Raw genomic sequence first — 20,838 nt, forward strand, 5'->3', positions numbered from 1 at the left:
CTGACCATTTCTACCGTGGGCAAATATGTATAAAGTTTTGTTCAAAACAAAAGGGGTGCTCAAAAAGGGATGGAAATGGAACGACCCCTATGTAACCTGATGTGATACCATTATTTACTGTCACGACCTCCGCCGAAGTCGGCTCCTCTCCTTGTTCAGGCGGCGTTCGGCGGTCGACGTCACCGGCTTTCTAGACATCGCCGCTCCATTTTCTCATTGTTCCATTTGTTTTGTCTTGTTCCCTGCACACCTGGTTTACATTCCCTAGTCACACTGCATGCATTTATTCCTCTGTTTCCCCCCATGTCTTTGTGTGAAATTGTTTTGTTATGTGTTTAGTGTGATGCGCCAGACTGTTTTTTTCCCCGGGTATCGTATTTCGACCCGTTGTATGTATTTGTCAAAAATTTGTATATTTGTGAGTGTTGTCGCACTTATTGACTTTTACCTGTGGCTGGAGGATTTTGGACGCAGTTGTGTCTGTCTTTTGTGCTGTTGCCAAATAAAAGTGCGCCTGATCACAACTCACTGCTCTCCTGCACCTGACTTCGTACCAGTAGCGCACAACCTTTACAATTTACATTAGTTAATTTGACACGGACTCTATCTGCCCTGTCTGTCATGACAATTACTACAGATCTGCAACGGAAAACAGTTACTGCGTTTACATAGAAAATATGTCATCCTGTTACATGTATTTTGTTACTCCCCAACGCTAGTAGTAACCCAGTAACCACTGTAGAATTGTCTATGATGGAAAACAGAGATGTTTTCCTGTGATTTCCCAGGCAGGGTGGGACTGTAACGCACCTAGCGTAGCGTACAGGAGTGGCTGTATGCAGAGTGAGCTCATCCTCTGGTCCTGCCTGCTGACTGAACACTGTAAACACTATGCTCTTAGTGATACAGATATCACTCCTGTGGAAAGACAAGCCCATTGTCTCCAGTCACGAAGCATGAAGTCATTACCCTTAAGTTCTCTTTACAGACCGCAAATATAACATGATACCTGAGTATAACTGTGTATATGTCATTTCTTTATGTCTCCGATCTCCATAATATTGAACTCTTCAATCCATATGCTTTATAAATGATATAGGAACTAATCTGGAGGTGTTTTGTGTTATTTTCCTTCCTCTTCCCTTGTCCTCAATCCCCCCTCAGCTCTGAGTGTTGTGGGACAGCAGCTCCCCTCCAGCCCGCATGGCTGCATGGAGGGCAGCTGTTACCCGGCAACAGGCAACCTGTTGATTGGCCGAGCCATTAATCTCAGCGCCACCTCCACTTGTGGTCTTCATGGGCCTGAACACTACTGCATAGTCAGCCACCTGCAGGTGAGAACACACACACGCACACACACCTGGACTTGAACCTAAACCTGTGTTGGAAATAAGACCCCATTATCTGTCTTACCCCACCCCACAATTGGTCATGTCTCTCAGTAGAAGTCAGGATATCCAGTGGGGTGAGGGGCTTGTCTGTTTCCATCTCTAAGTGTGTCCCCCTTGACTGCCAAGCCTCCCAATGTCTCAATGTCCCAGGTGTACAGGGCATCCTGCCTCCCTCCCTCCTCCCACCCCTCCCTACATCCCTCCATCCTTGACACATGTTGACTTGAAGTCTGCATGTGTGTGTTCTACCTCATTGTGGGCAGCAGATACGGCAACACATTGTGGAGTGTTATAGGGTTACATGATTGACAGGTGGTGACTGTGGAATGGCTCTTAGCGCAGGGCGGGACATAGTGACAGCCCCTCATACTGTAGCTCCAGGTGGGAACTATCATCTGTCAGTCAAATCACTCAACTGCTACTTCACCGGCCCACACCAAATACCCCTGTCTCAATCAGTTCTAAACATTCCACTGCGTTTTTTCTTATTTTTCAGTTGTTGTACTCATTTTGTCCTGGTTTTCTTTTTATAACAACTGTAGTGATATGTGCACAGAAAGTATGATTAAAAAAAATGTTTGCCTGTTCAATTCATTTTGTAACAAATGCAGCTACTGGTCACTTCCTGTATCTTCCTACAGTAATCTGATGATGTCGGTGTAGTGGCTGGTCCTACAGTAATCTGATGATGTCAGTGTAGTGGCTGGTCCTACAGTAATCTGATGATGTTGGTGTAGTGGCTGGTCCTACAGTAATCTGATGATGTCAGTGGAGTGGCTGGTCCTACAGTAATCTGATGATGTCGGTGTAGTGGCTGGTCCTACAGTAATCTGATGATGTCAGTGTAGTGGCTGGTCCTACAGTAATCTGATGATGTCGGTGTAGTGGCTGGTCCTACAGTAATCTGATGATGTCAGTGTAGTGGCTGGTCCTACAGTAATCTGATGATGTCAGTGTAGTGGCTGGTCCTACAGTAATCTGATGATGCCGGTGGAGTGGCTGGTCCTACAGTAATCTGATGATGCCGGTGGAGTGGCTGGTCCTACAGTAATCTGATGATGTCAGTGTAGTGGCTGGTCCTACAGTAATCTGATGATGCCGGTGTAGTGGCTGGTCCTACAGTAATCTGATGATGTCGGTGTAGTGGCTGGTTCTACAGTAATCTGATGATGCCGGTGGAGTGGCTGGTCCTACAGTAATCTGATGATGTCAGTGGAGTGGCTGGTCCTACAGTAATCTGATGATGTCAGTGGAGTGGCTGGTCCTACAGTAATCTGATGATGTCAGTGTAGTGGCTGGTCCTACAGTAATCTGATGATGTCAGTGTAGTGGCTGGTCCTACAGTAATCTGATGATGTCAGTGTAGTGGCTGGTCCTACAGTAATCTGATGATGCCGGTGTAGTGGCTGGTCCTACAGTAATCTGATGATGTCAGTGTAGTGGCTGGTCCTACAGTAATCTGATGATGTCAGTGGAGTGGCTGGTCCTACAGTAATCTGATGATGTCAGTGGAGTGGCTGGTCCTACAGTAAACTGATGAGGTCAGTGTAGTGGCTGGTCCTACAGTAATCTGATGATGTCAGTGTAGTGGCTGGTCCTACAGTAATCTGATGATGTCAGTGTAGTGGCTGGTCCTACAGTAATCTGATGAGGTCAGTGTAGTGGCTGGTCCTACAGTAATCTGATGATGTCAGTGTAGTGTCTGGGCCAAGTCCAAGCCTGGGGACTGATCTGCAGTAATCTTCCTATGGGCTGTTTGTTGTTACTCTCCATCAGAGGGGCTCCCGTCTGGCCCCACGACCCACCTTATGGACTGGAACTAAAGCTTTAACGCTTGCCCAGCTTCAACTGGATCGAGGATGGGGGAGCATGGGGGAGGAGGAAAGAGCCAGTAGGCTGAGACACTCATAAACCACCATCTTCCTGTGTCAATGAAGATCAGTCAAATCAACGTCTTAGATGAGTGCTGATGAGTGCTAGTTATAATTTGAGTGTCCGCCGAGCTTGACTAATGGGAGGTCAATACGTCTAAGATGTGAGGAGAGGCAGAGAGGTTTGGCGATGGAGGATCAGTGTAAGATGGTAGCCTTAGCTTGAAGAGAGGAATACTTTTATAAGACGAGGTCCTAAATGAGGGTGTGAAAAGGAGATTTAGGGTTTAAAGCTGGTGGGACAGTCATGCGCATGTGTTGGGGAACCCACCTACTTATACACACTTTATGCTTTCCTATTGATTTCTCCCCGCAATCCTTTCACATAAGTGTTGTTAGAGGCGTAATCTCCCTTAACAACAACCTAGTTAAGAGACCCGGCTCTGGCTGTTTTCTATGCCCCCCTCACGTCCTCTCTGCCTGGTCACTATCCACCCAATCCGCTCCACAGTAATTAAGACTATGATCCAGGGGACCATGTTATCACTGCCTGGCTCCGGTCCCGTTAGCTGCCATTGTGACTTGCAAATGGGTGGCCGACCTACATTTCGAGTTTCCATAGGCAACCAGGGTTTTCCTGTTGGTGGTGTCAAACTCCTAGATACACACGTCAACCGAATGTCGTAATTTAAGGAACATGTCTATTTAAGTCAGTGTTACTGTATCACACACAAGTAAACAAATCCCAATTGGGGTCATCTGGTGTAAACATACTGTTACACCTTCTGATTATGTCTCCCTGTAGGAATTGGACAAGTGTTTTGCGTGTAACTCTCAGCGGCCTTATGACCCGTACTACCACAAAAACAGTCACCGCGTGGAGAACGTCATCCAACTCAAGGACAGCAACGAAGACCTCACATGGTGGCAGTCCGTCAACGGTGTGTGTGTGTGTGTGTGTGTGTGTGTGTGTGTGTGTGTGTGTGTGTGTGTGTGTGTGTGTGTGTATGAGAGAGAGAGAGAGAGAGAGAGAGAGAGAGAGAGAGAGAGAGAGAGAGAGAGTGTGTGTGTGTCTGTGTGTCTGTGTGTGTGTCTCAGCTGTAATAATCTCTCATTATGTTTTGTGTGATTTATTCCCTACAGGAGAGGAGGGTGTCAGTATCAGACTTAATCTGGAGGCAGAATTCCACTTCACTCACCTCATCATGAAGTTTAAGGTGAGAGTATGTGTGTGTGTGCTGCTGTCTGATGCCAGCTCAGGAATTTGATGAGTAATATCCAAGAGACAGGAATCCAAACTATCTCCAAACATATTACTACCAATATAACAGACTTGTAATAACTGTCACATAAATCATTCTGAATAAGTCCCAGCCGTTCCTGAATTCTGTTCCGACTGTTCCACCTCTTTCTCCCAAGACATTCCGCCCGGCAGCCATGCTGATCGAGCGTTCGGCTGATTTTGGTCGCTCCTGGAGACCGTACCGCTATTTTGCCTACAACTGCACCAAGACGTTCCCACGTGTGCCCGGCCACGCCCTCCACTACATCAATGATGTGATCTGTGAGGAGAGATACTCTGACATCGAGCCCTCCACGGAAGGAGAGGTGAGGCCATGAAGCGAGTTAGGGACAACGATGGAGTTTCCTTCTGTAGATTAAGAAATGTGCATTTGCTGATTATCTGAGCTGTGAGATGACTCTCGTTTACTCTCTTTTCTCTTGCAGGTCATTTATAAAGTCCTCGACCCTGCCATACATGTGAAAGACCCATACAGTCTGGAGATTCAAGGTGAGGCAAATACTTGGGAAATTAGATCAATTAAGAGGACAATCTGAGGACTACTGGAAGTAACCTAAAAACGATCCATTTATTTGGACTCCATTAATTGACATAATGAAAAATTTGTGTGAACATCCCTTTTTTCGGCAGAGCTGTTGCGGATCACCAACCTGCGGATCAACTTCACCAAGCTGCACACCCTGGGAGATAACCTGCTGGACCGGCGCTCTGACGTTCTGCAGAAGTACTACTACTCCCTGTATGAGCTGGTGGTGAGGGGCAGCTGCTTCTGCTACGGACACGCCTCAGAGTGTGCCCCCGTGCCAGGGGTTGATGCCAGGGACAGTGGCATGGTGGGTAGGACCGAGGCATAGAAAATATCCAGTCTCCAACTCTTTTTACACCTCGGTTTGTGTCAGCTAGCCTAGCGGTTAATAGCTTTGGGCCAGTAACTCAAATGTCGCTGGTAAATCTGCCGATGTGCCCCTGAGCCAGGTACTTAACCCTAATTGCTCCTGTAAATCTGTCTGGATAAGAGCGTCTGCTAAATGACAAAATGAAAATGTCATATGTTGTCTCTGTGTGGGAACTCTTGGTCATTGCATATGCCGATGACTGTGGTAAATGTCCAAGAGACAATGGCAGCTGTCATGTTTTCTTTTTGTGATTGGTCAGATCCATGGGCGATGTGTGTGTAAACACAACACTGAGGGGTTAAACTGTGAACGCTGCAGAGACTTCCACAACGACCTGGCCTGGAGCCCAGCCGAGGCCAACGACCCTCACACATGCAGAGGTGAGACTAAACTTTACTCACTTGGAGTGGGAGGAATCTGTCAATGTTGTCCAACCCTACAGTAGACGTAGAAGTAACACTACAGGATACACACAGCCGCAGAAACAACATGCTGCACCATTTCTGATGTTTGTGATGTTTTTTGGCTTCTTTACTTAGAATGTAACTGTAACGGCCACTCCAACCACTGTCACTTTGACATGGCGGTTTACTTGGCCACGGGCAATGCCGGCGGTGGCGTCTGTGACCACTGTCTCCACAACACCATGGGACGCAACTGTGAGATGTGTAAACCATTTTACTACAAGGACCCCAGCAGGGACATCAGAGACCCCGCCGCTTGTACTGGTGAGCAAACCTGGAGTAGAATACTTCAATTTAATGTATACCACATACCATGTGTTTATGGTAATACAGTGTAGATGGGCGACTCACTTTTGACCCATCGTGGTCTCTCTGCACACCACTCTCATTGTGTGACTGTTTCTCTGTCTCTCTATATCGTCCTATTCACACTCTCCCTCTCCGCAGCGTGTGACTGTGATCCTGTGGGCTCCATGGAGGGAGGTGTGTGTGACAGCCACACAGACCTGGACATGGGCATGATCGCCGGGCAGTGCCGCTGTAAGCTCAACGTTAAGGCCACCCGCTGTGACTACTGCAAGGAGGGTTACTACGGCCTGGCCCACAACGATCCACATGGCTGCCAACGTGAGTGTGTATACCTTAACCTGTGTATGCATCTCTGTGTGTGTGTGTGTTGCCACAGACAGTGTAAACCATATATGTGTCTACTGTTTGTTTCTCTCAGCGTGTAACTGTGACCCTCGTGGGACCATAATGCTGGGAGCACCATGTGACCAGATCAGTGGGGACTGCTCCTGTAAGAGATACGTCACAGGCCGCTACTGCAACCAGTGTCTGGTAAGACTGGCCCTGTGCTCTTTATAGACCCATCGTCTACCATCTCACACGCCGTGCCTATTCTGATGCCTCGTCTACCATCTTGTAAGGATTGCGTTTCGGTTCTGAGGATGCGGTCGCCATGTTGTGTGTGTCCTCTCCTTTAGCCGGAGTACTGGGGTCTCGGTAATGACCTAGCAGGCTGCCGAGCCTGTGACTGTGACTTTGGTGGAGCCTACAGCAACAGGTACGTCTGACGTTTCAGGAGAATTGCTTATCTCTCTCTCTCTCTCTCTCTCTCTCTCTCTCTCGCTCACTGTGTGTGTGTGTGTGTGTGTGTGTGTGTGTGTGTGTGTGTGTGTGTGTGTGTGTGTGTGTGTGTGTGTGTGTGTGTGTGTGTGTGTGATTAATAACACTGAACGGGACTTAGCACTTAGTGTGGTACAAGTCTTCATTATTAGGTGTTAAATGGAATAATCGGACGTGCCTATCTTTCTTACTGTTTCTTGACTGGTGAGTTGTGAATGAACCAGGCTATGATGTCTGTGTGTACTGTATGTCTGTCTGTACACAGGTGTATGGTTGAAAATGGCCAGTGTGACTGTAGGAGGCACCTGATTGGTCGTCAGTGTTCTGACGTGCAGCCTGGGTACTTCTGTGCCCCGCTGGACTACTACAAATACGAGGCAGAGGACGCCGTTGGCCACTCCCCTAGTGACCACAACCTCCCGGTGAGCACACACAGTGCAAACAGAACAACTGTACAATAGGGCACTATTGATAGATGTAAATTGAGTATAGTCTAGTGTGAATTTAGTTCTTAAAAGCATACCAGTGTTTGCTGTTCACAGCTCTCGCCTGCTTCACTGCTAAATGTCCAAACTTTGAATATTATGTCCTTGCCTTGGAATATGTTAAGTCTTTATTTGTAGGACTGTTAGGAAGTGAAAGGTCTTTCTGTGGATTTGGTACTTTCTCTTGAGCTTTAAATAGTGTGTGTAAGCACCTTTCACTGATATACTCTCCGGCCTTGTGATTCTATATCAGTGCGATGTGGTTTTCAGACTCAACTTTTCCATGTTTGGTCTTGGTCACAAGTTGTTAACATAAGGAGATTTCACTGTATTATTTCATATTCAAGGTCGTTCGTAGTGGATTAGAAACTGTATGTCTGTGTCGGTTCTGCTAAGTCTCTGTGTGGAACACTATCTGATGTCTGTATCTGTATCTGGGTCCTGTTGTGATGTTTGACTGCGTTTAGCTGTGCCTGGCAGGTACAGGCAGAGCCAGAGAGATGGGTATCAGACCAGGAGAATGTGTCTCTGTGTGGGCAGACCCACGGCTCAGGAGTGTGTGTGTGTGTGTGTGTGTGTGTGTGTGTGTGTGTGTGTGTGTGTGTGTGTGTGTGTGTGTGTGTGTGTGTGTGTGTGTGTGTGTGTGTGTGTGTGTGTGTGTGTGTGTGTGTGTGTGTGTGTGTGTGTGTGTGTGCGTGCGTGCGTGCGTGCGTGCGTGCGTGCGTGCGTGCGTGCGTGTGTTTGTGGACTATGGAAGGTACTGATAGTCTGGCTCCCACAGGTAAAGGGGTTTGCACTCCTCTCTGTACTCCAACCCATGTGAGAGTAAGATTGCTCAATCAGATTACCTGCTGCGTGTACAGGCCCCCTCCCTACTCACCCAGACAGTTGCTGGAACAGAACAGAACACATCAGACAGACAGACAGACAGACAGACAGACAGACAACGGCTGCAGGCAGCAGGCCTCTGTTATATTATCTCATATCATACCTCCTGTCGTCTCCTCACTTCCCCCAGGACAAGCCTCAACATCCCCAACAAAAGATAAATTTAAATAAGGAATGTGAAAGAATGAGATATACTATGTAGGAATCTGTTTTTAGAGTACAATAGAGTGCAGGACCAGGGGATTGTGGGTCATGCAGTAGCTGGACTCAGGGGTTAGTGTGTTGTCACTTTTGAAAACTTGATTTATTATAATGTGGTGTCAGGGATCAGGGGTCAGGGGTGGTCATGTGATAATAAACATGATTCTCTCTTGCACCACATCCCCTCTCTCTCTAGCTAACATGATACTGATTATATGTTTTAATTTCCTGGTGTCTCTTTTTACTGACATGTCATCCGTTCATGCTTAGCATCCGCTCTAAGCCTGGTTCCTCTCTAGGTTTCTTCCTAGATCAGGCAGTTTTTCCTAGCCATTGTGCTTGTGCTTCAGCATCGCTTGCTGTTTAGGCCGGGTTTCTGTAAAGCACTTCGTGACAACTGCTGATGTAAAAAGGGCTTTATAAAATACATTTGATTGATTGATCAGGTTTTCTCAGATTTCGTAGCGTCATTCAAACTGTACTCTTTTGAGGGCGACCTTGCATTAGATGAGGGTGGCAGTATGTTGTGTATATCAGAGGTCAGATCAGCGAGTGTTGGCTGGCGTATGTTTTGTCTGTTAGCTACAGTAGTAGTGTGCAGTGGGCCTGCAGACAGAGCGGAGCACAGTAGCTCATAGACAGACACTCAGAGCTATGACACTAGCCCAGAGCTGAAGTGACCCGGAAAAAGATCAGACGGTAGAGGAGATGCCAGCCTGTCACAGAGAGTTAGTGCTGCCTGCCACACACATACACACACACAAAGCCACAGCTCTCTGCCTCTTTCTCTCTCTCCCACATACATGCACCCTCTCTCTCTCTCTCTCTTTCTTTCTTTCTTTCTTTCTTTCTTTCTTTCTTTCTTTCTTTCTTTCTTTCTTTCTTTCTTTCTTTCTTTCTTTCTTTCTGTCTTTCTTTCTGTCTTTCTCTCTCTCTCTCTCTCTCTCTCTCTGTTGGAATGAATGTAAAAGTTTCCATTTAATATCCTCATGGTCACTCGTTTCAGCCTAGCCATGGTACAGCTATTCTGCTCCTAGCAAGGCATGTATGATAAGTCTATAAAGTCGGTAGTCAGTAAATCAGTTGAACTAATCCTCTCCTCCACCTTTCCTCTCCCCAGGGCAAGGCCAGGCCCCAGGCTGAGGTTGACTGTGTGGAGCACCTCAACAACCAGCTGAGGAGACACAGACGCCACAGACGCATCGCCACCACCCAGCAGCAGAGGGCAGCACTGAGACGCATCCGCCAGCTGCAGCAAACGGTAACACTCACTGTCTGTTCCCTTCATATAAATAAATACTACTACTGACCTCAATGGTTCCCTCTGATTTCCCTTTGCCTTGAACCACGTCAAAGCGCTTTCATATCGGTTGAATGATTACATTATCACATACAGAGCGATTGGGATGTTTAGGTTTTTCAATGCACTTTAAAGAGCTCTGCTGATATATCTCAGTGAAAGTGGCCCGCGCATGGTAGAGATAGTGGAGAATGTCTCCACAAAGACATATTCCATAGACCAGTCAGGTGGTTATGGGGCTGTGGGCGCAGGCAACCAGGGCTTGACAGCAGGAATCTGAGTCCAACCATACGGTCCATACAGGTATGTGTTTGTTTAACCTGCTCCCTGGATAGTCTCTCTCCTCCACCACAGACTAGATTACCTGTCAAGGATGACGAAACAGGGCTGTTTTAGATGCTGTTCATTTGACTCCTCTTGTTGGCATAGTTCAGTATGCAGGCAGGAATGTACACCTGTTGACTGTGAGGGTCCAGTTAATCGGGTTTGTTCACGGGTCATCTTCTATGTGTGTGTTCCAGCCTGATGTAAGGAGTGTTCACAGGGAGAGATCTCAGGGTCACATGGTCACCTGGACTGGGCTTGGTTTTGCCCGGGTCAAGGATGGCGCTGGACTGGTCTTCACAATAGACAACATCCCCCATGCCATGGAGTATGACATCATGATCCGCTATGAGCCAGAGGTACACTCTCAGAGTTCCTCCATGTCTTCCCCACAATTAACCATATACGGTGTATTCAGAAATGATTCAGACCCCTTGAATTTTTTCACATTTTGTTACGTTACAGACATATTTTGAAAATGATTAAATTAATTGTTTTCCTCATCAATCTACACACAGTACCCCATAATGAAAAAGTTAAAAAAGGCTTTTAGAAATGCTTGCAAATGTATTACAAATAAAACACAGAAATAACTTACTTACATAAGTATTCAGACCCTTTGCTATGAGACTCGAAATTGAGCTCAGGTGCATCCTGTTTCCATTGATCATCCTTGAGATGTTTCTACAACTTGATTGGAGTCTACCTGTGGTAAAATCAATTGATTGGACATGATTTGGAAAGGCACACACCTGTCTATATAAGGTCCCACAGTTGACAGTAAATGTCAGAGCAAAAACCAAGCCATGTGGTCGAAGGAATTGCCCGTAGAGCCCCGAGACAGGATTGTGTCGAGGCACAGATCTGGGGAAGGGTACAAAAATATTTCTGCAGCATTGAAGGTCCCCAAGAAGACAGTGGCCTCCATTATTCTTGGAAGAATAATGGAAGAAGTTTGGAACCACCAAGACTCTTCCTAGAGCTGGTTACCCGGCCAAACTGAGCAATCAGGGGAGAAGGGACTTGGCCAGGGATGTGACCAAGAACCCAATGGTCAGTCTGACAGAGCTCTAGAGTTCCTCTGTGGAGATGGGAGAACCTTACAGAAGGACAACCATCGCTGCAGCACTCCACCAATCAGGCCTTAATGGTGGCCAGACCGAAGCCACCTCTCAGTAAAAGGCACATGACAGCCCGCTTGGAGTTTGCCAAAAGGCACCTAAAGGACTCTCAGACCATGAGAAACAAGATTCTCTGGTCTGATGAAACCATGATTGAACTCTTTGGCGGCCTGAATGCCAAGCATGACGTCTGGAGGAAACCCGACAACATCCTTACGGTGAAGCATGGTGGTGGCAGCATCATGTCTGGAGGAAACCCGACAACATCCTTACGGTGAAGCATGGTGGTGGCAGCATCATGTCTGGAGGAAACTCGACAACATCCTTACGGTGAAGCATGGTGGTGGCAGCATAATGTCTGGAGAAAACCCGGCACCATCCTTACGGTGAAGCATGGTGGTGGCAGCATTATGTCTGGAGGAAACACAGCACCATCCTTACGGTGAAGCATGGTGGTGGCAGCATCATGCTGTGGGGATGTTTTCAGTGGCAGGGACTGGATCGAGGGAAAGATGAACAGAGCCTTGATGAAAACCTGCTCCAGGGCGCTCAGGACTTCAGAATGGGGCGAAGGTTCACATTCCAACAGGACAACGACCCTAAGCAACCCGATCGAACATCTCTGGAGAAACCTAAAACCAGCCGTGCAGCGGCTGACATCCAACCTGACAGAGCTTGACAGAAACACAGAAACATCCAACCTGACAGAGCTTGAGAGGATCTGCAGAGAAGAATGGGCGAAATTTTCCAAATACAGGTGTGCCAAGCTTGTAGCGTCATACCCAAGAAGTCTCGAGGCTGTAATAGCTGCCAAAGGTGTTTCAACAAAGTACTGAGTAAAGGGTCAATACTTATATAAATGTGATAAACCTGTTTTTGCTTTGTCATTATGGGTTATTGTGTATAGATAGATGCATTTATATATATTTTTTTAATCCGTTTTAGAATAAGGCTGTAACGAAACAAAATGTGGAAAAAGTGAAGGGGTCTGTATACTTTCAGAATGGCACCTTAATTCAAGCCCAACGTACAATATTACAGTATGACAAGATTACACTATCTGAAATAAAATGTCTGAATGTCGTCTCCCTCATTTTATTACCCCACAGGGGGTAGTCGGTATTGATCATTGTGATTACATTTGACATTTACATTTGAGTCATTTAGCAGAGGCTCTTCTCCAGAGCAACTTAGTGCATTCATCTTAAGATAGCTAGGTGGGACAACCACGTATCACAGTCAAAGTAAGTCAAACCGTTCCTCAATAAAGCAGACACCATCAAAGCCGGTGCTGGTAAGAAAAGACAAGGGTGTCAGTGCAGGAACATTGCAACAGTGTAACAATGGAACAGTGTAAAACAAATGATGCTTCCTACCTTTAAAACACTGTCTGTTATGTGTGTGTGTAGTCTACTGAGGACTGGGAGGCCATAGTGAGTGTTACCTCCCTGCTGCTGCCCACCAGCTCCCGCTGTGGCAACCTGCTTCCCACTGAACAGCTCTACACTGTCACCCTGCCGCACAACAGGAGGTACTACTGATACCAACAGCATGTGTGTGTACGTGTGTGTGCGTGCATGTGCATGAGAGAGAGAGAGAGTTTTAGGGTGAGAGAGAGAGAGAGTTTTAGTAGAGGTTTTAATTGTTGTGTATGTTTCCCATATATGTGTCATTAACGTGTGCCAACCTGTATGTCAGTGTGCGTGTGGTCTTTTGCTTATTACCCAGGTATAAATCTAACAGTGACTCCTATTATATTATCTAAACCTCTAGCAATGGTTACTATCCAGCTGATCATCTGGTAACTAAGGATTTCACAACATTCCTGAAGGGGTATTTTGGATATTTCACTGTTAGGATACAGAGGAGCCAATATACTGTCTCCTGTAACTTCGTTCTGGCCAAACACATGGGCGTGCGAGCACATTCTTCTGTTAAAGTAAATTGATAGTGTATTGAGATTGAGTAACCGTGAAAACGCCCAGTCTAGGTGAGAGCAAGTCGCTGTCGGTTCACTGAGTTCCTTTTACATGTATTTAGCTGAGCGCATCCTTGAGATTGCAGATGGTTAAGATAAAAGCTTGCCAGAAGATAACGCATGAATGATTTGTGCAGAGAAAATGTTCCCTGTGTGTATGGCTGTTCACAATGACAGTGAATAGGAGAACATGTACTTGATTACAGGTAATATACAGTACACTGCTATCAGCAATAAAGATATAGACCTTGTTGTGTTCCGTTCCTCTGAACTTTGCTTTGGGAAATAGTCCTGCCACCACATTCCTCTGTATATGGACTCGCCTGTCCTGCAGCATGCTCTTTGTCCACACTCATTCTCTCACACTCTGTCAACCATCACCATGGAGACAGGCCAGTCCAATTCTTCCTCTCCTTCTCCACCCCATCTAATAAAGACTCTCTGACGGTCTACCTCTCTGTTTTTACCTGCCTAGTATGGTCTCTACCCCGGCTATTCTCTGGTCAACCAACCTATACATGTTGAGAAACTTCCCTTAGAATTAACTTCAGTGTAACGAAGAGTTCGTTCCCTCGCCCGGATCTTACTGGCTCACTGGACCGTGGCTCCCCCTGCTGTTCTGCTCTATGATTGGCGCCTCAGGCAGAACCAATTAGCGAAGTGACCCAAAACACAGACAGCGAGTCAGAAGTCAGACAGGATGCGAGGGCAGAGAGGGCAAACAAGGAGGGCACTAGGCATACAGTGACTGGTAGACTGGATCACACAGTCTTTGTTGAGAGTAGAGCGATTAAAGGGGTGGTGGGGTATAAACTCCTCCTCTTTATGAACTCAAAGACCCGTTCTCAATTATTTGTGTGCAATTAGTTTCTGTGGAATGCAGCACATCTAAAAAACACACAATGGATAGGTTTTTTGTTACCCCGTCTGTGTCTCCTTCTGTCGTCTGTTTACCAGTGTTGAAGAGCAGGAGGAGAAAGGCCCTCTGACAGAGACTGTTCATCTGTCTCTTTCAATCAAGGGGTCCCAGACCTCCCTGTTTCATCCTGTCACTGTCCCTACTGTATATTTGTTTGTATAGTGTCTGTGGGTGAGTATGTGTGTTTGTATAGTGTCTGTGGGTGAGTATGTGTGTTTGTATAGTGTCTGTGGGTGAGTATGTGTGTTTGTATAGTGTTTGTGGGTGAGTATGTGTGTTTGTGGGTGAGTATGTGTGTTTGTATAGTGTTTGTGGGTGAGTATGTGTGTTTGTACAGTGTCTGTGCTTGAGTATGTGTGTTTGTATAGTGTCTGTGGGTGAGTATGTGTGTTTGTATAGTGTCTGTGGGTGAGTATTTGTGTTTGTATAGTGTTTGTGGGCGTGAATGTGTTTTTGTATTATGGATCTCCATTAGCTGCTGCCAAGGTCTGTGCGTCATCTGGTGACAAGGCTAGCTTTGATTTCTTTCACTTCTTTATTTCTGGCTGTATTTCTTTTCATCTTTAAAGGGCCATACGGCTGTGTCACAACTCACACGAGAACAATGTCATATCAGAGTGTCAGCTAAGAGAATCTCTTTGTGTGACCCAACAGGTATGTCCAGATGCCCAGGCCTTTCTGCTTTGAGCCCAGTAACCGTTATGTCGTGGCCATCAGATTCCAGCGCCACGGAGTGTCCCAGAGACACCTGACCGCTTTCATCCTTGTTGATTCAGTGAGTCAGTCAGACTCTGGCGTGACAGCCCCGCATTAGATGGAGCTCATGTAAAACAGGAAGCAAAATGACCGTTTTATGTGTGTGAGGGAACAATCAGCAGTGATGTGATAATGACTGTTGACCAGATACCGCAACCTAGTGGTCTGAATACAAAAGTGCACTTACATTAAGCGTAAGACCGCAATAGGTTCCAAATTCACTTTACATTTCACCTCCTTTCACCTCTCACTCACCTTCTTTACTACCTTTCATCCCTCCATTCCTCCCCAGCTGGTGCTGATCCCCAAGTACACGGAGCTGCTTGGTTTCCAGGGTAACGACCCTGCGGCGGAGGAGCGCCGTGATGAGATGGTGCGCTACATGTGTCTGGACTCCTTCATGGCCATGCCCATGCCCATGCTGGCAGAGATGTGCACCAAGCTCATCTGCAGCATCTCTGCCATCCTGCATGACGGAGCTCTGCGTGAGTGGACACTCAGCACAGCCGCACACTGAACCGGGGGGTCAGGGGTCAAATATCAAAGGAAAGGGAACATTAGGCAACGCCTCCATTAATGCCTTCTTATCGAATACTGGGTATCAAATACTTCTCCGGTCCAACTATTGAATCACTTTACTTACCAATCTACTACTACAAGCTGCACTGTGATCAGTAACACAATGTAACCAGGGTTGCCAACAATTTTTCAGTAAGAATCGCTGTTGGCTCCTTGATTTGTCGCTAGAAGTCGCTAGATTGCGTTTTGCGACGACGTCACAGCATCAATTTGCTGCGGTCCCCGACGTAGCGTTTTCGCCCCCCTCTCCCGCCACGCACCCCCTCCCCTTGTGCTTCTCTGCCTGTGTGTGCACCATTGCTGTGACTTCTGTTGCAGCTTCTCCCACTCAAAGTCACTAAATTCTATCAAAACCATAGGCATTTTCGGTGGCAAAACTCCTCAAAAGAAGCCTGAAAAGTAGTGCATTTGTCACTAGCCTCTTTTACCAATAAAAGTAGCTGGAGGGGCGTAAAAACTTACTAAACATAGCGACCAAGTTGCTAAATTGGCAACACTGAATGTAACTCTGTTGTAACACCATTTGATATGGTCTCCGTATGCCATCACCCATGGCTTGTTTGACTAAACACTTTTCTTCTCCTCTCATGTTCCTTACAGAATGTCAGTGCGACCCCCAGGGGTCTCTCAGTGCTGAGTGTGACAGGGTCGGAGGTCAGTGTCGCTGTAAACCCAACGTGATTGGACAACGGTGTGACCAATGTGCACCTGGCACCTATGGCTTTGGACCATATGGCTGTACTGGTGAGTGAGCACTGGCATCTTTCAGTCATGAATCATATCTTTGTTTAATATATACAGTGGGGCAAAAAAGTATTTAGTCAGCCACCAATTGTGCAAGTTCTCCTACTTAAAAATATGAGAGAGGCCTGTAATTTTCATCATAGGTACACTTCAACTATGACAGACAAAATGAGAAAAATTGTTTGATCACATTGTAGGCTTTTTAATGAATTTATTTGCAAATTATGGTGGAAAATAAGTATTTGGTCAATAACAAAAGTTTATCTCAATACTTTGTTATATACCCTTTGTTGGCAATGACAGAGGTCAAACGTTTTCTGTAAGTCTTCACAAGGTTTTCACACACTGTTGCTGGTATTTTGGCCCATTCCTCCGTGCAGATCTCCTCTAGAGCAGTGATGTTTTGGGGCTGTTGTTGGGCAACACGGACTTTCAACTCCCTCCAAAGATTTTCTTTGGGGTTGAGATCTGGAGACTGGCTAGGCCACTCCAGGACCTTGAAATGCTTCTTCTAATTTGCAAATTATGGTGGAAAATAAGTATTTGGTCACCTACAAACAAGCAAGATTTCTGGCTCTCACAGATCTGTAACTTCTTCTTTAAGAGGCTCCTCTTCATCTACACTGATTGAAGTGGATTTAACAAGTGACATAAGGGATCATATCTTTCACCTGAATTCAGCTGGTCAGTCTATGTCATGGAAAGTACATGTTTGGTACACTCAGTTTATATACTATATATGGCAGGTGCTACATCTTGTGTGTGTCAAACACTGGATAACCTCACACATCATCCAAAATACTATTTCCCCTTCTCTCTTTCTCCCTCTCCCTCTTTTTCTCCCTCCTCTCCCTCTCTTTCTCCCCCTCCCTTCACAGCCTGTGACTGCCATTCCCAGGGCTCTCTGGGGCACCAGTGTGACCCGGTGACGGGGCAGTGCCCGTGCAGACAGGGGGCCAGTGGGCGCCAGTGTTCAGACTGCCAGCCTGGCCAGTGGGGCTTCCCCAGCTGCAGGCCATGCCAGTGTAACGGTCACACTGATGACTGCAACCCGCAGACAGGGGAGTGCCAGACCTGCAGAGACTACACTGATGGACAGTACTGTGAAAGGTGGGCAGAGGGAGAGAGATAGACAGGGTAGTGCCAGACATGCAGAGACTACACTGATGGACAGTACTGTGAAAGGTGGGCAGAGGGAGAGAGATAGACAGGGTAGTGCCAGACATGCAGAGACTACACTGATGGACAGTACTGTGAAAGGTGGGCAGAGGGAGAGAGATAGACAGGGTAGGGCCAGACCTGCAGAGACTACACTGATGGACAGTACTGTGAAAGGTGGGCAGTGGGAGAGAGATAGACAGGGTAGTGCCAGACATGCAGAGACTACACTGATGGACAGTACTGTGAAAGGTGGGCAGTGGGAGTGAGATAGACAGGGTAGTGCCAGACATGCAGAGACTACACTGATGGACAGTACTGTGAAAGGTGGGCAGTGGGAGTGAGATAGACAGGGTAGTGATTGGTAGTGTGGTTGGATCAGATAGTTGTTTGATCAGTAATAGTCCAATAGATAATATTGTGATGATGGGTAATGCTCAATACTCAAATGCACATGTTCTGTCCCTCCCTGCTCAGGTGTGTGAATGGTTTCTTTGGGAACCCAGTGCTGGGGTCTGGAGATCACTGTCGACCATGTCCCTGTCCTGGGATCCCAGGAAGTGGACACTCCAATGGAGACTCCTGTCACACGGACATCTCATCCAATCAGATCCTCTGCAACTGTAAACAGGGCTATACAGGTGAGTCCCAATGATACAGTTTAGCTCATGAAAAAATGCATCCCAGCTTGGTTTATCGGCATTTCACTTATTTACCTAAACCTAACCCCTAAATTCTAACCTAACCCCTTCCCTACCCTAGGCCCTCGCTGTGAACGCTGTGCCCCTGGTTACTATGGCAACATTGAGCACCCAGGCGGGCAGTGCCTCCCGTGCCAGTGCAGTGGCAACATCGACACCCAGGACCCAGAGTCATGTGACCCCAGGACAGGACAATGCCTGAGGTGCCTGTACAACACGGACGGCGCCTCCTGCTCCGACTGTAAACCTGGTTACTATGGCAACGCCCTGGCCCAGGACTGCAGGCGTGAGTTACTCCATGACAATAGATGGTTGAACCTCCTTTGAGTTCTGTCTCTGTGTTTTCTTATCTGTGTAAGGGACTGGTCATGCTCACTGGAAACAAACCATTGTCATTGGTGATGATACGTGTCTGCAGGGCACATGCGCTACAGTATAGAGTACGACCTTCTCTGCTCTGTGAGTGTTGTATTGCATCTGACATTTGTGTCTTATTCCATCTGCAGGTTGCACATGTGTAACAGCAGGTACACAGCAGTCCTACTGCACTGACGGTCATTGCCACTGTGACAGACAGACAGGAGCATGCCCGTGTCGGGACAACGTGGTCGGCCACAACTGTGACCAGTGTGCCCCCGACTACTGGAACTATGGTACAGACAGAGGGTGTGAGCGCTGTGGCTGCCACCCTCTGCACGCTATGGGATCACATTGCAACATGGTAGGCCCTATAGTTGGGAAAGGCAGTTTTACATACTTTTGTTTCATGTACTTGACTTTATCAGTGGTATCCCTCTCTCTGTCTGCCTGTAGTTTAGTGGACAGTGTCACTGTCAGCAAGGCTTTGGGGGAAGGCAGTGCACTGAGTGTGAGCAGTTCCATTGGGGAGACCCACGTGTGCAGTGTGAAGGTGATCACATGACACAGTTCAATAAGCTTTTCAGAGTCTGTCTTTAATTCTATATTCAGCATTACTGCCATCTTCATATTCACTATGTATATATTCATGTGTATCTCTCTCCCCTCTCCATCTCTCTCCATCTCTCTCCCCCTCTCCATCTCTCTCCCCTCTCCATCTCTCTCCCCTCTCCATCTCACTCCCTCTCCATATCTCTCCCCCTCTCCATCTCTCTCCCCCTCTCCATCTCTCTCCCCCTCTCCATCTCTCTCCCCTCTCCATCTCTCTCCCCTCTCCATCTCACTCCCTCTCCATATCTCTCCCCCTCTCCATCTCTCTCCCCCTCTCCATCTCTCTCCCCCTCTCCATCTCTCTCCCCCTCTCCATCTCTCTCCCCTCTCCATCTCTCTCTCCCTCTCCATCTCTCTCCCCCTCTCCATCTCTCTCCCCTCTCCATCTCTCTCTCCCTCTCCATCTCTCTCCCACTCTCCATCTCTCTCCATCTCTCTCCCCCTCCATCTCTCTCCCCCTCTCCATCTCTCTCCCTCTCCATCTCTCTCTCCATCTCTCTCCCTCTCCATTTCTCTCCCCCTCTCCATCTCTCTCCATCTCTCTACTCCCTCTCCATCTCTCTACTCCCTCTCCATCTCTCTACTCCCTCTCCATCTTCTTACTCTATCTCTCTCCATCTCTCTACTCCCTCTCCATCTCTCTACTCCCTCTCCCTCTTCCCTCAGAGTGTAACTGTCACCCTCTGGGCTCGGAGATGGCCCAGTGTGACCGTGTGACAGGGGTGTGTGAGTGTAGGGAAGGGGCGGTGGGGCGGCGGTGTGACGAGTGTGCCCGCGGGTTCACCGGGGTATTCCCTAAGTGTGTCCGGTGCCACCCCTGCTTTGAGCTGTGGGACGACGCAGTGTGTATGATCCGCCGGGACCTGGACCACATCCTTTACGACATCCAGAGGATCCTGGAGAGCGGAGAGACGCCCGGCGTGGGCGACAAACGCATCCTCGAGCTGGAGAACAAACTGGCCCAGGTACAGGACCTGATCCGAGACGGAGACTGGGACAGACTACACCAGCTGATTGGCCAGTCCATTGATGACCTCAGGTAACAGCGTCATACTGTACTGTACTGTAGGTGGCACTAGACTGGAAGTGCTCTTTGACCTCTTGCAGTATAGAGCAGTTCAATCCACTGATGACATACTGACAGAAAGTACATACATAAAACAGGATTCTGTGTGAAAATGACAATGCCCACTGACTATGGACTGAGTCATATGAGAAGTCAGATGTCCAACACGACTATGTGGCATTCCAGAGCAGAGATAGCTCTGACTGACGGACGTTTGATGGGTGTGGCCCGGGAGCTGAATGGGACAGCGGTGCAGGACGAGGTACTAAGGCGGAACCTGACCCAGATGGAGAGAGAACTCAGGGACCTCAACACCACTCTGATGCACCACCGCCAAAAACAGGAGAACAACCTCAGCTCTGGTTTCCAAGGTAATGCCTTCCTCTTGACCCGCTCTTCTTCCCCAGTCACCTAACCCTAACCCTAAAACTAACCCTAGCTCCTAACCCTAAAACTAACCCTAGCTCCTAACCCTAAAACTAACCCTAGCTCCTAACCCTAAAACTAACCCTAGCTCCTAACCCTAAAACTAACCCTAGCTCCTAACCCTAAAACGGTCGAATTGACGTGGTTTGGGTATGAAAAGTCTGACACGG

General features: G+C 47.5%; 1 protein-coding gene across 4 annotated transcripts in view; it reads left to right on the forward strand.

The window, feature by feature from the left end:
* The window catches only part of lamb2l (laminin, beta 2-like), a 53,504-nt gene that overhangs the window by 25,890 nt on the left and 6,776 nt on the right, over positions 1-20,838 (forward strand). For all 4 annotated transcript variants that reach the window (XM_036988208.2, XM_036988209.2, XM_090184475.1 and 1 more), the window contains 25 exons: positions 1,165-1,334; positions 4,068-4,203; positions 4,406-4,479; positions 4,682-4,870; positions 4,991-5,054; positions 5,196-5,398; positions 5,721-5,841; positions 6,001-6,189; positions 6,373-6,552; positions 6,653-6,765; positions 6,912-6,991; positions 7,319-7,475; positions 9,748-9,888; positions 10,449-10,610; positions 12,782-12,903; positions 14,924-15,044; positions 15,318-15,510; positions 16,205-16,348; positions 17,227-17,458; positions 17,984-18,147; positions 18,269-18,493; positions 18,714-18,928; positions 19,021-19,117; positions 19,843-20,215; positions 20,429-20,613. In XM_036988208.2, the coding sequence (XP_036844103.1) occupies positions 1,165-1,334; positions 4,068-4,203; positions 4,406-4,479; positions 4,682-4,870; positions 4,991-5,054; positions 5,196-5,398; positions 5,721-5,841; positions 6,001-6,189; positions 6,373-6,552; positions 6,653-6,765; positions 6,912-6,991; positions 7,319-7,475; positions 9,748-9,888; positions 10,449-10,610; positions 12,782-12,903; positions 14,924-15,044; positions 15,318-15,510; positions 16,205-16,348; positions 17,227-17,458; positions 17,984-18,147; positions 18,269-18,493; positions 18,714-18,928; positions 19,021-19,117; positions 19,843-20,215; positions 20,429-20,613 (4,050 nt within the window). The remainder of the gene's footprint in view (positions 1-1,164; positions 1,335-4,067; positions 4,204-4,405; positions 4,480-4,681; positions 4,871-4,990; positions 5,055-5,195; positions 5,399-5,720; positions 5,842-6,000; positions 6,190-6,372; positions 6,553-6,652; positions 6,766-6,911; positions 6,992-7,318; positions 7,476-9,747; positions 9,889-10,448; positions 10,611-12,781; positions 12,904-14,923; positions 15,045-15,317; positions 15,511-16,204; positions 16,349-17,226; positions 17,459-17,983; positions 18,148-18,268; positions 18,494-18,713; positions 18,929-19,020; positions 19,118-19,842; positions 20,216-20,428; positions 20,614-20,838) is intronic.

The sequence above is a fragment of the Oncorhynchus mykiss genome, chromosome 9 (assembly GCF_057628025.1).
Source record: "Oncorhynchus mykiss isolate SJ-2025 chromosome 9, ASM5762802v1, whole genome shotgun sequence".
Taxonomy (NCBI): Eukaryota; Metazoa; Chordata; class Actinopteri; order Salmoniformes; family Salmonidae; genus Oncorhynchus; species Oncorhynchus mykiss.